The sequence below is a fragment of the Acomys minous genome, assembly GCF_964271855.1.
Source record: "Acomys minous genome assembly, chromosome: 8".
NCBI lineage: Eukaryota > Metazoa > Chordata > Mammalia > Rodentia > Muridae > Acomys > Acomys minous.
Window position 1 is genome coordinate 81,037,199 of NC_140489.1, and position 12,505 is coordinate 81,049,703.

The 12,505-nt window shown below is 39.8% G+C and overlaps 1 protein-coding gene and 1 pseudogene across 3 annotated transcripts in view; one reads left to right on the forward strand and one right to left on the reverse strand.

Moving 5' to 3' along the window:
• Positions 1–12,505, reverse strand: part of COG5 (component of oligomeric golgi complex 5) — a 300,644-nt gene that overhangs the window by 286,213 nt on the left and 1,926 nt on the right. For both annotated transcript variants that reach the window (XM_084791836.1, XM_084791834.1), the window contains exon 2: positions 7,395–7,534. In XM_084791836.1, coding sequence (XP_084647962.1) covers positions 7,395–7,534 — 140 coding nt within the window. The remainder of the gene's footprint in view (positions 1–7,394; positions 7,535–12,505) is intronic.
• Positions 593–1,169, forward strand: LOC311603411 (translation machinery-associated protein 7-like; annotated as a pseudogene). Its single transcript has one exon. The product of its transcript is annotated as a translation machinery-associated protein 7-like (transcript).

Here is a 12,505-nt window from a genome sequence, read left to right on the forward strand (position 1 = left end):
AAATACAAAGATAGAAAAAAGACAACTTCAGGAGTCTCTTGCAAAGACCTAGCTATCCCCTGAAACTCCATGTAGAGTATAAGCAGTCTCCACTGCTCCTGGAAAACACTGTGTACCATCCTATATAAGTCAGGCTTTGTTTACAGTTATTCCTGTCTGTATCTGTCACCAATCTGAGTCCTTGGAGAACCAAGGACTGTGTTCTCATTTCTATCCCACACAGCCTAACCCAAAGCCTGATATCAAGAGTCTTCTAAACATTTGTATTTTGAACATTTAATCCGAATTTTAAAGTTGAAGTGATCTTATAAGTCACAATTCTTCTAAGCTGATCTTTTCACTAATAAACTATGAATACATTTCCTGATATGACAGATCTAGACTTCCCAGTAGACAGCTCATTTATTTACAAATTAATTCGTTCCGCTCAATATTTCTTCAATAAGCACTCAGGAAAAAAACAATATAAGAAATATATTGGGACCTGGGGATAAAGCTCAGTTGGTAGAGTACTTCCCTGGCATGTGTAAGTCCCTGTGTTCAATCCCCAATATTACAAAACAAATGAACCAACAAAAAAGTAGATCATAGAACAACCCTACAATAGTCATCAATTATAAAAGAAATGGCCTTTAAAGTTTATTTTCTGCAATCTATTCTTACTCCTTTAAAAGACAAAAAGGGGCATATTTTTTTTTAAAAGACTCAAAGACAAAAAGTGCTAAGAAAGTCTATTGTAACAGCACACCTAAGCTTTGAGACCCATATCCTAATACCGTATGTGCTCTACCTCTCACATTTACTGTTCTTCAATAATCTCAGCAAATGTTACACTTTGTGTTTTAGGAACAGGGTCTGGTTAAGGGGCTATAGGTACCATGTCAGGCCATGAAGGTGGCAAAAGGAAGCCCCTGAAACAGCCCAAGAAGCAGGCCAAGGAGACGGATGAGGAAGATAAGGCTTTCAAGCAGAAACACAAACAGGAGCAGAAGAAACTCAAGTAGCTAAAAGCCAAGGCTGTGGGCAAGGGCACCCTGGGCACAGGTGGAAGTAAGAAATCTGGCAAAAATAAGCTGTTCCTCATGTCTGAGGTGACAGTGACCTCTTCCATTCCTATTAAACCTCTGGACTCCCTGCCACAACAACTTTGTCACCTAGAGCTAGAATGAAGTGTTATCCTGGAACCTATTGTCCATTGTAATAAACTTGTATAAGAAAAAATGTTTTAAATGTTACAATTTGTATCTAATAAAGTGGAAACACTGCCTTTACTACATCTCAATTTTATTTATCCAAATTGTCCTACTTCCAAAATTTAAAAGTAACACTTCTTAGAAGACCAAATTATATATTTTCTGCTAACATTATCAAAGGTGTCCTAGTTTTTTCCCCCAAAACATTCACTGTAAAAAAAATTCACATAAAAGAGGGATCCAAGATGGTGGAAACAATCACCCACAGTATTGGATCAGTGGAACTGCAATGATTGCAGAACGACTAACAGGCCATGGCTGTGGACCCCAAAACTACGACATTTGTGTTTCCCAGGTAAGTGAAAAGCCTATATAGTGAGGGAAACAATGGGTCCAACCTCATGTCACCCTGTTAATCCTGGGAAAAGTCCCTGTGTTCCACCAGAGCGCAGTCTCAGCCTCAGGGCAGCCAAATAGTCCCACCATCCTGTGGGTGGATACCGTCTAGGTGCCAACATACGCAGCTCCAACCTCCAGTTCCCTACTGGGAATCCAGAGAAACAGCCCAGCCATCACCCCAAAGCTCAACCCTTCTCCCTAAGGAGACCTACAAGACCTTTGAACTCATAGGTTCTCCAAGATAGCTGCACACAGCAAGCTACCTGGGTAGCAGGAGCTCATAAATCTAGGAGCAAGAAAGCCAGTAGTGAGACAGCTGACTGTCACTGGAAAAGAGGGCACCCAAGCTCGAAGATCCAGGTCGGTCCTAAGGACCAGCCATCAAAGGAGAGCCGCAGGCAGTTCCCTGAGAACCACCTCCAGTCAGAGACCATCTCCACCAACCAGAAGAGGGCTCCTGCAGGAATATCCAACTTCTTTCCCAGGGTTCTTCCTATACCACCACCACCACCACCCCAAGAACTCCAGAGGGAACCAGGATCTACGAGCCAATGTCAGGGACAACCAGATGGCTAAAGGCCAGCATAAAAACACAATCAACAAAAGCCAGAGCAACATGGGATCTCCAGAACCCAGTTATACACCGGGAAGCAGCCCTGGACACAATAACACAACTAAAACACAGGAAAATGACATTAAAGCTACGCTAATGAAGATGATGATGGCCTTTAAAGAGGAAGACATTAAAGAAATACAGGAAGATACAGCCAAACAGACTGAGGCTTTAAAAGAGGAAATGAACGCATCGCTCGAAGAAATACAGGAAAATATAAACAAACAGGTGAAGAAAGATCCAAGATCTGAAGATGGAAATGGAAACAATAAAGAAATCTCAAATTGTGGAAACCGAGGAGAGGGAGAATTTAAGAAAGAAAACAGGAATTACAGAGGTAAGCATCACCAACAGAATATAAGAGATGGAGGAAAGAATCTCAGGAATAGAAGATAAAAATTGAAAAAATTGATGCATCTGTCAAAGAAAATGTTAAATCTAAAAAAAATCTCTGAAACAAAACATCCCAAAAAATCAAGGTCACCATGAAAAGACAAAACCTAAGAAAATAAAGAGAATAATCCTAGCTCCAAGGCCAGAAAATATTTTCAACAAAATCACAGAAGAAAAATTCTCCAATCTAAAGAAAGAAATACCTATAAGCATTAGAGGCCTACAGAATACCAAATAAATTAGACCAGAAAAATCATCCCACCACATAATAATCAAAACACTAAATGTACAGAACAAAGGAAAAATATTAAAAGCTGCAGGGGGAAAAGGCCAAGTAACATATAATGACAATACTATAAGAATCACACCCAACTTCTCAGCAGAGAGCATAAAAGCCAGAAGAGCAGATGTCTTATAAACCCTAAGAGACCACAGAGACTACTATACCCAGCAAAACTTTCAATAACCATAGAGAAAACAAGATATTCCTCAATAGAATCAAACTTAAACAATATATATGCACAAATTCAGCCCTACAGAAGAGACTAGAAGGAAAAATCCCACCTGAGGTTAACTACACACAAAAAAACACAGGATATAAGTGATACAAGTAACTTCACTACTGCAAAACCAGAAGACAAGCACACAAACACACCACAACAACCAACATCAAAATAAAAGAAACAGGGGCCTGAAGAGATAGCTCAGAGGTTAAGAGCATCTGCTGCTCTTCCAAAGGTCCAGAGTTCAATTCCCAGCAACCATGTAATGGCTCACAACCATCTATGAGATGTGGTATCATGCAAGGGGGACACTGGATACATAATAAATAAATAAATCTTTAAAACAAATAAATAAATCATAAGTAAATAAATCTTTAAAATAAATAAAAGAGACAGTCACTGATCATTAATATCTCTTAATATCAATGGACTCAACTCGCCAATAAAAAGCCAACGACTGACAGAATAGGCACATAAACAGGACCTATCATTCTACAACACATTAAAAACACACCTGAGAGTAAAGGGCTGGAAAAAGGTTTTCCAAGCAAACAAACCCAAGAAGCAATTCTAATATCTAATAAAATAGAGTTTTAATCAAATTTAGTCAAAAGAGATGAGGAAAGACACTTGATACTCATCAAAGGAAAAATCCACCAAGATGTCTTCCCAATTCTAAACATCTATGCCGCAAATGCAAGAGCACTCACATATGTAAAAGAAGTTAGATAAAGCATAAACCATACATTGATCCCTATACATTAATAGACGGACACTTCAACACGCCACTCTCACCAAAGGACAGGTAAACTAAAGAGAAACTAAATAGAGAAATAATGACACTAACAGGTGTAATGAATCAAATGGACCTAACAGACGTCTACAGATCCTTTCACCAAAACACAAAAGAATACACTTATTCTCAGCACCTCACAGAACTGTCTCAAAAACTGACCATAAATCAATCACAAAGTAAGCCTCAAAAGACACAAGAAGACTGAAATAATCCCTTGTATCTTAGCAGACAACCATGGACTAAAGCTGGACCTCAATAACAACAGAAATAACAAAAAGCCTACACATACATGGAAACTGAACAACTCTCTACTCACTGACAAATGGGTCAGGGAAGAAATATAGAAAGAAGTTAAAGACTTCCTAAAATTCAATGGAAATGAAGGGACAACATACCCAAATTTACGGGTCACAATGAGAGTGGTGCTAAGAGGAAAGCTCATACAGCATTAAGTACCTTTATAAAGAAATTAGGAAATCTCATACAAGCAACTTAATGGCAAACCTGAAAGTCCTAGAAAAAAAAAAAAGGAAGCAGGCAAAACCAAGAGGAGTAGACAACTGGAAATAATAAAACTCAGGGCTGAAATCAATAAATTAGAAACAAAAAGAGCAATTCAAAGAATCACTGAAACCAAGAGCTGGTTCTCTGAGAAAATCAACAAGATAGACAAACCGTTAAGCAAACTAACCAAAAGGCAGAGAGGCACTATCTAAATCAACAAAATCAGATATAAAAGGGGGACACAACAATAGACATAGAGGAAATCCAAAGAATCACTAGGTCTTACTTCACAGGCCATATGCCACAGAATTTTAAAATCTAAATAAAATGGGTAATGTTCTCGATAGAGTCCACTTACCAAAGTTGAATCAAGATCAGGTAAACAAATTAAATAGTCCAATGTCCTCTAAGAAAATAGAAGTAGCCATCAAGGGTCTCCCAACCAAAAAAGCCCAGGGCCAGATGAGTTCAGTCCAGAAACTACCAGACCTTCAGAGAAGAGCTAATACCAATACTCTTCAAACTATTCCACAAAACAGAACAGAAGAAACATTATCCAACTCTTTCTACGAGGTCATAGTTACCTTGATACCTAAACCACACAAAGACCCAACAAAGAAAGAGAACTTCAGACCATTCTCCCTTATGAACATTGATGCAAAAATACTCCATAAAAAAAAACAACAACAACAACAACCAAAGCCTCTATAAAATATTTGCAAGCTAAATCCAAGAACATATCACAAATATCATCCACCATGACCAGGCATAGAAGAATGGTTCAAAATATAAAAATCCGTCAATGTAATCCACGATATAAACAAACTGAAAGAAAAAAAAAATCACACAATCATCTCCTTAGATGCCAAAAAAGCATTTGAGGAAATCCAACACCTGTTCATGTTAAAAGTCTTGGAGAGATCAGGAATACAAAGAACGCACCTAAACATAGTAAAGGCAAATACAACAAGCCTATATATAGCCAACATCAAACTAAATGGAGAGAAACTTAAAAGCAATTCTACTGAAATCAGGGACAAGACAAGCCTGCCCACTCTCTCAGTACCTCTTCAATATAGTACTTGAAGTGCTAGCTAGAGCAATAAGACAACTAAAGGAGATCAAGGGGATATAAATTGGAAAGGAGAAATCAAAGTATCACTATTCTCAGATGATATAAAGAGCTCAAGAAATAAATACCAACAAACCAAATAATCCATTTTCAAAATCCAATTTTAAAATGGGGTGCAGAGCTAAACAGAGAATTCTCAACAGAGAAATATCAAATGGCTAAGAAATACTTAAAGAAATGCTCAATGTCCTTAATTATCAGAGAAATCCAAATCAAAACAACTTTGAGATTCCATTTTATACCTGTGAGATGGCTAAGATCAAAAACTCAAGTGACAGCACATGCCAGTGAGGATGTAAAGAAAGGAGAACACTCCTCCATTGCTGGTGGGAGTACAAACTTATACAACCAATCTGGTGCTTTCTCAGAAAATTAGGAACAGTTCCACCTCAAGACCCAGGCATACCACTGTTGGACATACGCCTGAAAGACACTCCACCACACAACAAAGACATCTGCTCAACTATGTCCATAGCAGCTTTTTTTGTTTTGTTTTTTGTTTTTTGTTTTTTCGAGACAAGGTTTCTCTGTGTAGCCTTGGCTGTCCTGGTCTAACTTTGTAGACCAGGCTAGCCTCGAACTTATAGAGTTCTGCCTGCCTCTGCCTTCTGGGTGCTAAGATTAAAGGCATGAGCCACCACCGCCCGGCTCACAGCTTTATTTGTAATAGTGAGAATCTGGAAACAACCTAGATGTCCCTCAGTCAAAGAATAGATAAAGAAACAGTGGTACATTTACACAACAGAATATTACTGAGCTATCAAAAACAAGGAAATCATGAAATTTGCAAACCAACGATGGAGCTGGAAAAGATCATACTGAGTGAAGTAATGCAGACACAGAAGGATACACATGGTACATACTCACTTATAAGCAGATATTAACCAAATAATACAGGATAACCATACTACAATGCACAGACCCACAGAAGCTAAGTAGCAAGGATGATCCTAGGGAGGATGCTTAATTCTCATTATGAAGAGCAAATAGAAGAGACACTGGAAGCGGTTCAAGAGACGGAACAGGACAGAAGTCTTCCATATATGTCCACTGAAAGACTCCACAACACAGGGAATTAAAGCAGAAACTGAGTCTCACAGCCAAACTTTAGGCAGAGCACAAAGAATCCTATGGAAGAGTAGGGGAATAGAAGACCCAGAGGGAAAAGGAGCACCACAAAAAGACCAACAGAGGCAACAAATCTGGTCCCAGGGGGCCGGTGAAGACTGATGAACCAAACAAGGACCATGCATCGAGAGGACCTAGGCCCCCTGCTCAGATGTAGCCTATATGCAGCTCAGCCTCCATACAGGTTCCCTACTAAGGGGAGCAGGGGCTGTCCCTGCCATGGACTCTATTACCTGCTCTTTGATCACTTTCCCCTGGTGGGGTACCTTACCATGCCACAGAGGAAGACTATACAGGCAGTCCTGATGGGCTGGGGTCAGTTGGTAGGGGAGAAGGGCTCCCATTCTCTGAGGACTAGGAGAGGGGCATGGGGGAAAGAGGGAGGGAAGATGGGAGCAGGAGGAGATAAGGGAGGGCTATGATTGGGATGTAAAGTGAATAAATTAAAAAGAAAAAAATGACTAGATTTCTGATATATACTTAAGAATCTGGTCACATAAAAATTTTTCAGGTGAAAAACAGAAAGAATAAATGATTCTGGAAAAGTGAGTAAATTTGTTTTCAAATAGTAAAAATTGCTTACAGAAAACTCTGCCAAGATGTAATTAAGTGATACTGGTAAGTTTTGCATTTGTTTATGGAAATGTATATTTGGTTTTAACAATGATTTAAAAAAAAAAACAACTGTTACTTTCAGCTAAATAATCTCTATGACCCAGAAGGCCGATGTTACCTGTAAGTGTAGCTCTTTATCCAGCTGGCTGATGCCTTGGGCAAGTTTTGCTAGTTGCTCAGCAATTACAGCTTGATGAATAGATTGGGAAGTGTAAGTTTTTACGTCAAATTCTTCATTTAAAAATTCACTGTAACAGTCTAGGAAAAAAGATAAAGAAAAACTTATAACTTCTGTGTTATACCAGTTATCAAGCAACAAATCACAATCATAATTAGCATGTTTTGAGACTTCTAAACACTTCCTAGAACAACGAGGACAACTGGAGCAGGCTGCAGGAGAGGAGAAGTGGCAATACCAATAAGAGCACACCACGCTCCAGGTGCTGATCTAATCCAAGTCCCGACTCCTTCAGCCCCCACACAGCCCTGATGTGTGGGGAAACCATTTTCCCCATTTCACAGGTGCAGATCAGGCATGCAACCTTTCCAAAGTTACCGTCTAAGATTCTAATACAAAAGTGAAGCTGCTGAGTCCAGGGTCTGAACCGTTCTTGCTAGGTTTGGCTTGGTTTGGTTTTTCTTTTTGGTTTTTGGGACAAGGTTGCTTTGGCTATCCTTGGCCTGGAATTCACTCTGTAGACCAAGATGGCCTTGAACTTAGAGACCCACTTGCCTCTGCCTCCTGAGTGCTGGGATCAAAGGCATGCACCACCACTGCCTGGATTGCTTAATTTCTAAATGCTTACATTTAAAGTGAATCACAAGTAAGGAAAACACTAAATAAAAGATAAAAATCACAACTATCAACTCTAACCTTTATTCCAAAAAATGAGATTATTGCTAAGAACAATGCTTAACGAAATCTGACCAGTGATAATATTTACTGCTTCAGATATCTCAAGGTCAGTAGATAAATACTGCTATAAATTTTAGAACATGAACCTAACTTTTGAATCTAATTTTATATAAATATGAATCTAAAATTTGAATAGAAATGGGCAAACATTTATAGGTAGTATTGAAATTTAAGACTTAAAGGTAAAATAAGTAAATATAAAAGTTATGTTCAAATATATTGGAAAAAGAAATCACGGTGTATGTTTTTTAAATGTATATTATATGTGTATATACAAACATATATATTATATAAATATCCATAAGCCCTTGAATAAAAAGATGAAGAAACTGAAATGATAAAAACAAGACACACAAAAGCAGCTTAAAGTGGAAGCTATAAACTCTTAATCATGCATTTACCTTGTTCATCTTCACTACAATCCATGCTCCACCAAGAGAAGTTGTTTGTTTTGGCTTCTACCACCTCTCTGGGGCCTGAGCATGCTGGCAATGGCAGTAATCAACACTGACCAATCCAACTACTCTGTCATCTGAAAGTACCATGGTGCTAAGAGCAAAGCATCCACATTGCATTCCCATTCACACTGCTCTCAAACTAAAGTAAAAGAAAACTACTACTTTGGCCCTAACTCTGAAAATTACATTTTCTTCCAGTTTGCCAAGTTTTTCTCAGAATTAAGAATCCTCCCAGAAAACATAACAGTCATCATACACAAAAGGTTTATCCTCAGCAAGTGTCAAAGTGGCATAATTTAACAAGGGTAATAATAAATTTAGTAAAACTGATGACAGAATTATGTATTAGGCAGAAAATGTAAAGGAAAGACAGATGAAGTTTCAAAAGAATGCTGAAGGGCAGTTTGACAAAAAGCCTGTAAGATGTGAAAAATAGTCAACTTGTATGCTACTTAGTTCTAAAGCCAGACAAGAGCACTAACAGTTTTATGTTCTACAACAATAATTCTGGCAGAAACAAAAACAACTAAAAAGGGATTTGTTACACAGTCAGTATCTACTAGCTTTTAACAGACAAAAATGACATTTTCATGGATTCTTAGAGCCAGTTGGTATTATGTGTAGGTGTCTTTAAAACAGCCAGGATAGGAGTAGTTATACCATGGAACACACAAACACTAACAAAACCAGGCCTTTTCTTATTTTCCAAAAAAAGATGGTTTGCCAACACATCTTCCCATGGAGAAAAATCAGAGAGGTCAGAAAAATAGACAGAAAAGATGAAATGAGTTAACAGCCCAAGTGACATAATGAAGATCCAGATAAGATAGCTTCAGGCCAAGTGTGGTGCCTCACACCTTTAATCCCAGCACTCGGGAGGCAGAGGCAAGCGGATTGCTGTGAATTCGAGGCCAGCCTGGTCTACAAAGTGAGTCTAGGACAGCCAAGGCTACATAGAGAAACCTTGTCTCGAAAAACCAAACCAAGCAAACAAACAAAACCAAATAAGATAGTTTCACTTAAGGATGTCAAGCGAGTGGCATATGTGGCCAACGTTTAGACATGATAATGAGTAAGACTTGATAAGCTGAAATGATTTCAACAGAATAAACCGGGGAAAACTCCCCAGTTTCTATAATTAATGGGATATTCTTTATGTTACAGTCCAGCATCCAGAAGAGTGATGGTAGACTGAGAGCTAAAGTTATGTTTTACATTTTAATTACTGTGCCTAAGAGATCCATAAAACAAAATGCCTCTAACCTGGAAACCCCTTGCCCAAGGACACATACTTCCTGAGATGCTGGAGACTATTGTTCATATAAGACAACAAACCACATGTTGCTGCTCCCCTAAACAAGTCTGCTTGACCCAACTGCACCAACGTGCTTGATAACATGTAGATGGGAGGTACATAGGCAGGAAACAAATCAGAATATATGCTTGCCCCTGATTGGATGTAGGTAGGAGGTATGCAGACAGGAACTGCATCAGGATATATGCATGCCCCTGATTGGACATGGTAGAAAATATGTAGCCATATGGTTATGCTGTTATAAGCCTCTGCAAAATGTGATGCATTGCCATTTGGGAACCCTGGAATAGACCTGGCCAGAGTCCATCACCCTGGCCAGTGTTTAATTAAAGCTTGCTATAATTGGACAATTGTGGATTTGATCTTTTCTCTTCACAATCCTCAGGTTTAACAGGAGAAACTCAAAACAAGAACCTCGGGGCAGGAACTGGGGCAGAAACCATGGAGACACATTGATTAATGGCTTGCTCCCCCTGGCTTTATTTAGTTGGAAATACCTTTCTTATTTAAGGCTCACCACTCAGATTGGGCTGAGCCCTCTCGCATCAACTAGCAATTAAGAAAATGCCCCACAACCCAGAGGCAAGACACCCAGAGGCTGACCCAGCACACGGCCTGCCCATCCTGCCAGCCTCTATGATGTGCAAGAATGTGGTGGAGAGATGGGGCAGAAGCAAACTGAATGGTTCGAGCACTCTGAAGAGGCAGAACTGAAGACACCACGCTGGTGAGGAACAGCCTGACGTGAGTAGGCTCTGGGGCCTGCCACCTGAAGCCGTGGTTAAGCCTCAGCCTATGCTGCTCTCAGGACCATGACTGGGTCTATAACCATGCAGCATCAGGAGTCTGTCAATGTCTGTGGCCCATGTTACCACCAAAGGCATGTGGCTGTCCCTGGTCTGGGCTGCTGCCTGGGAGCATGCTGATGTCCAATGGCTGCACAGAGCTGGCCCCACCTCTCACTGGTCGCTGTCCTCAGGAAAAGGGATCCAAATACCTCATCTGGCCAGCACTGTAGATCTGGCCCTGGTGGCCTGAGTGCTGGTGAGCCAGGAGCAGGAGAGCTGGTCCTGCCCCTTGCTAGCTGTGGCATTGGGTGAGCTAGCCTGGCAGTAATAAGGAGCTCACCTTCATAGTGTGGGTGCAGAGCTGGCATGCTAGCCAGCTCAGCAACCAGCCAGGCCCAGATCCAGAGCTTTAAGTTGGCCCACCCCAACATCTATGAACTGCTGAAGCATGAGGGACCAATCCTGCAGATCCAAATCTGTAGGAGCTCCTCCAGGATACAAGGCAACAGCAGGGTATCTGAGGAGTCCTGGTGAGTATCCAGGATAGATAGTGTAGCAAAAGGCCTGGAAACAGACCAAAGACTCACTGCAGTGAACATGTGCAAGTGAAGATGCTTAGACAAAAGGGTATACCATGTGACACACCCAGGATACAAAGGAACTGGGAAATAAAGATTGGGTGTATGATGTGAAAGTTATAAAGTATCAACAAAAAGTTAAAGGGAGGGAGGGATGAAGGGATGGAAGGAGGAAATGTTCCACAGATAGGTAGGCCAATCAGATGGTGGCAACTCCTTGATTGAAGTTCTCACTTCCAGTTACTCTAGTTCATGTCAAATGGAACAAAACAGAAATTAGATGATTTAGAAACTAATTTTAAAATATAAAAACAAAACAAAACAAAAACAGAAATGGGCAATATAGGATTTAGAACCCAGGAAACACAAAAACCTGGAGAGGTGGATAAAGAAAATACTAAAGAGTGCTTAGGAAAAAAAGAAGCCAGAAAGAATGATTAAATCAAAAGAAATATATAACAGTTTAAAGGAAGTGGTAACTATGTCTCCCAAAGATGAAACAATAAAGCATGACATAGCTATTACCTTATTTCATGATTGATACTACAGAATAAATCATATCATTTTTCTCTTTTATGATATTCGTATCAGAGGCAAATCAGAAACTGCTCATAAATTTTTCAATTATGCATCTGTTGACCAAGCCTATCAATCCTACCCTCAGCACAGTGAATCAGTTACTGAATGAAATGCTCATTTTTTAAAAGATTCATTTATTTATTATTTATATAGTATTCTGCCTGTGCATGTGCCAGCAGGCCAGAAAACAACACCAGATCTCATTGTAGATGGCTACGAGCCACCATGGGGCTGCTGGGAATTGAACTCAGAACCTTTTGAAGAACAGCCAGTGCTTTTAACCTCTGAGCCATTTCTCCAGCCCCTGAAATCCTCATTTTTTAGGTACACTTGGGGAGACCGGAGAAGAGCATCTACTGATTTAGGAGTTTAAAAATAAGTAAGTGGGTAGTGACGGTGCAGGCTTTTAATGCCATCACTTGAGAGGAAGAGACAGGAGAATATCTGCGTTTGAGGCCAACTTGCTCTACAGAGTGAGTTCCAGAATAAGGCTACATAGAGAAACCCTGTCTTGAAACAACAAAAAAGTATGGGACCCTTATACTTTATGAGGAGAGTTACTTCAAGACAGGATTCAAGCCTTTTACAAGGTTAA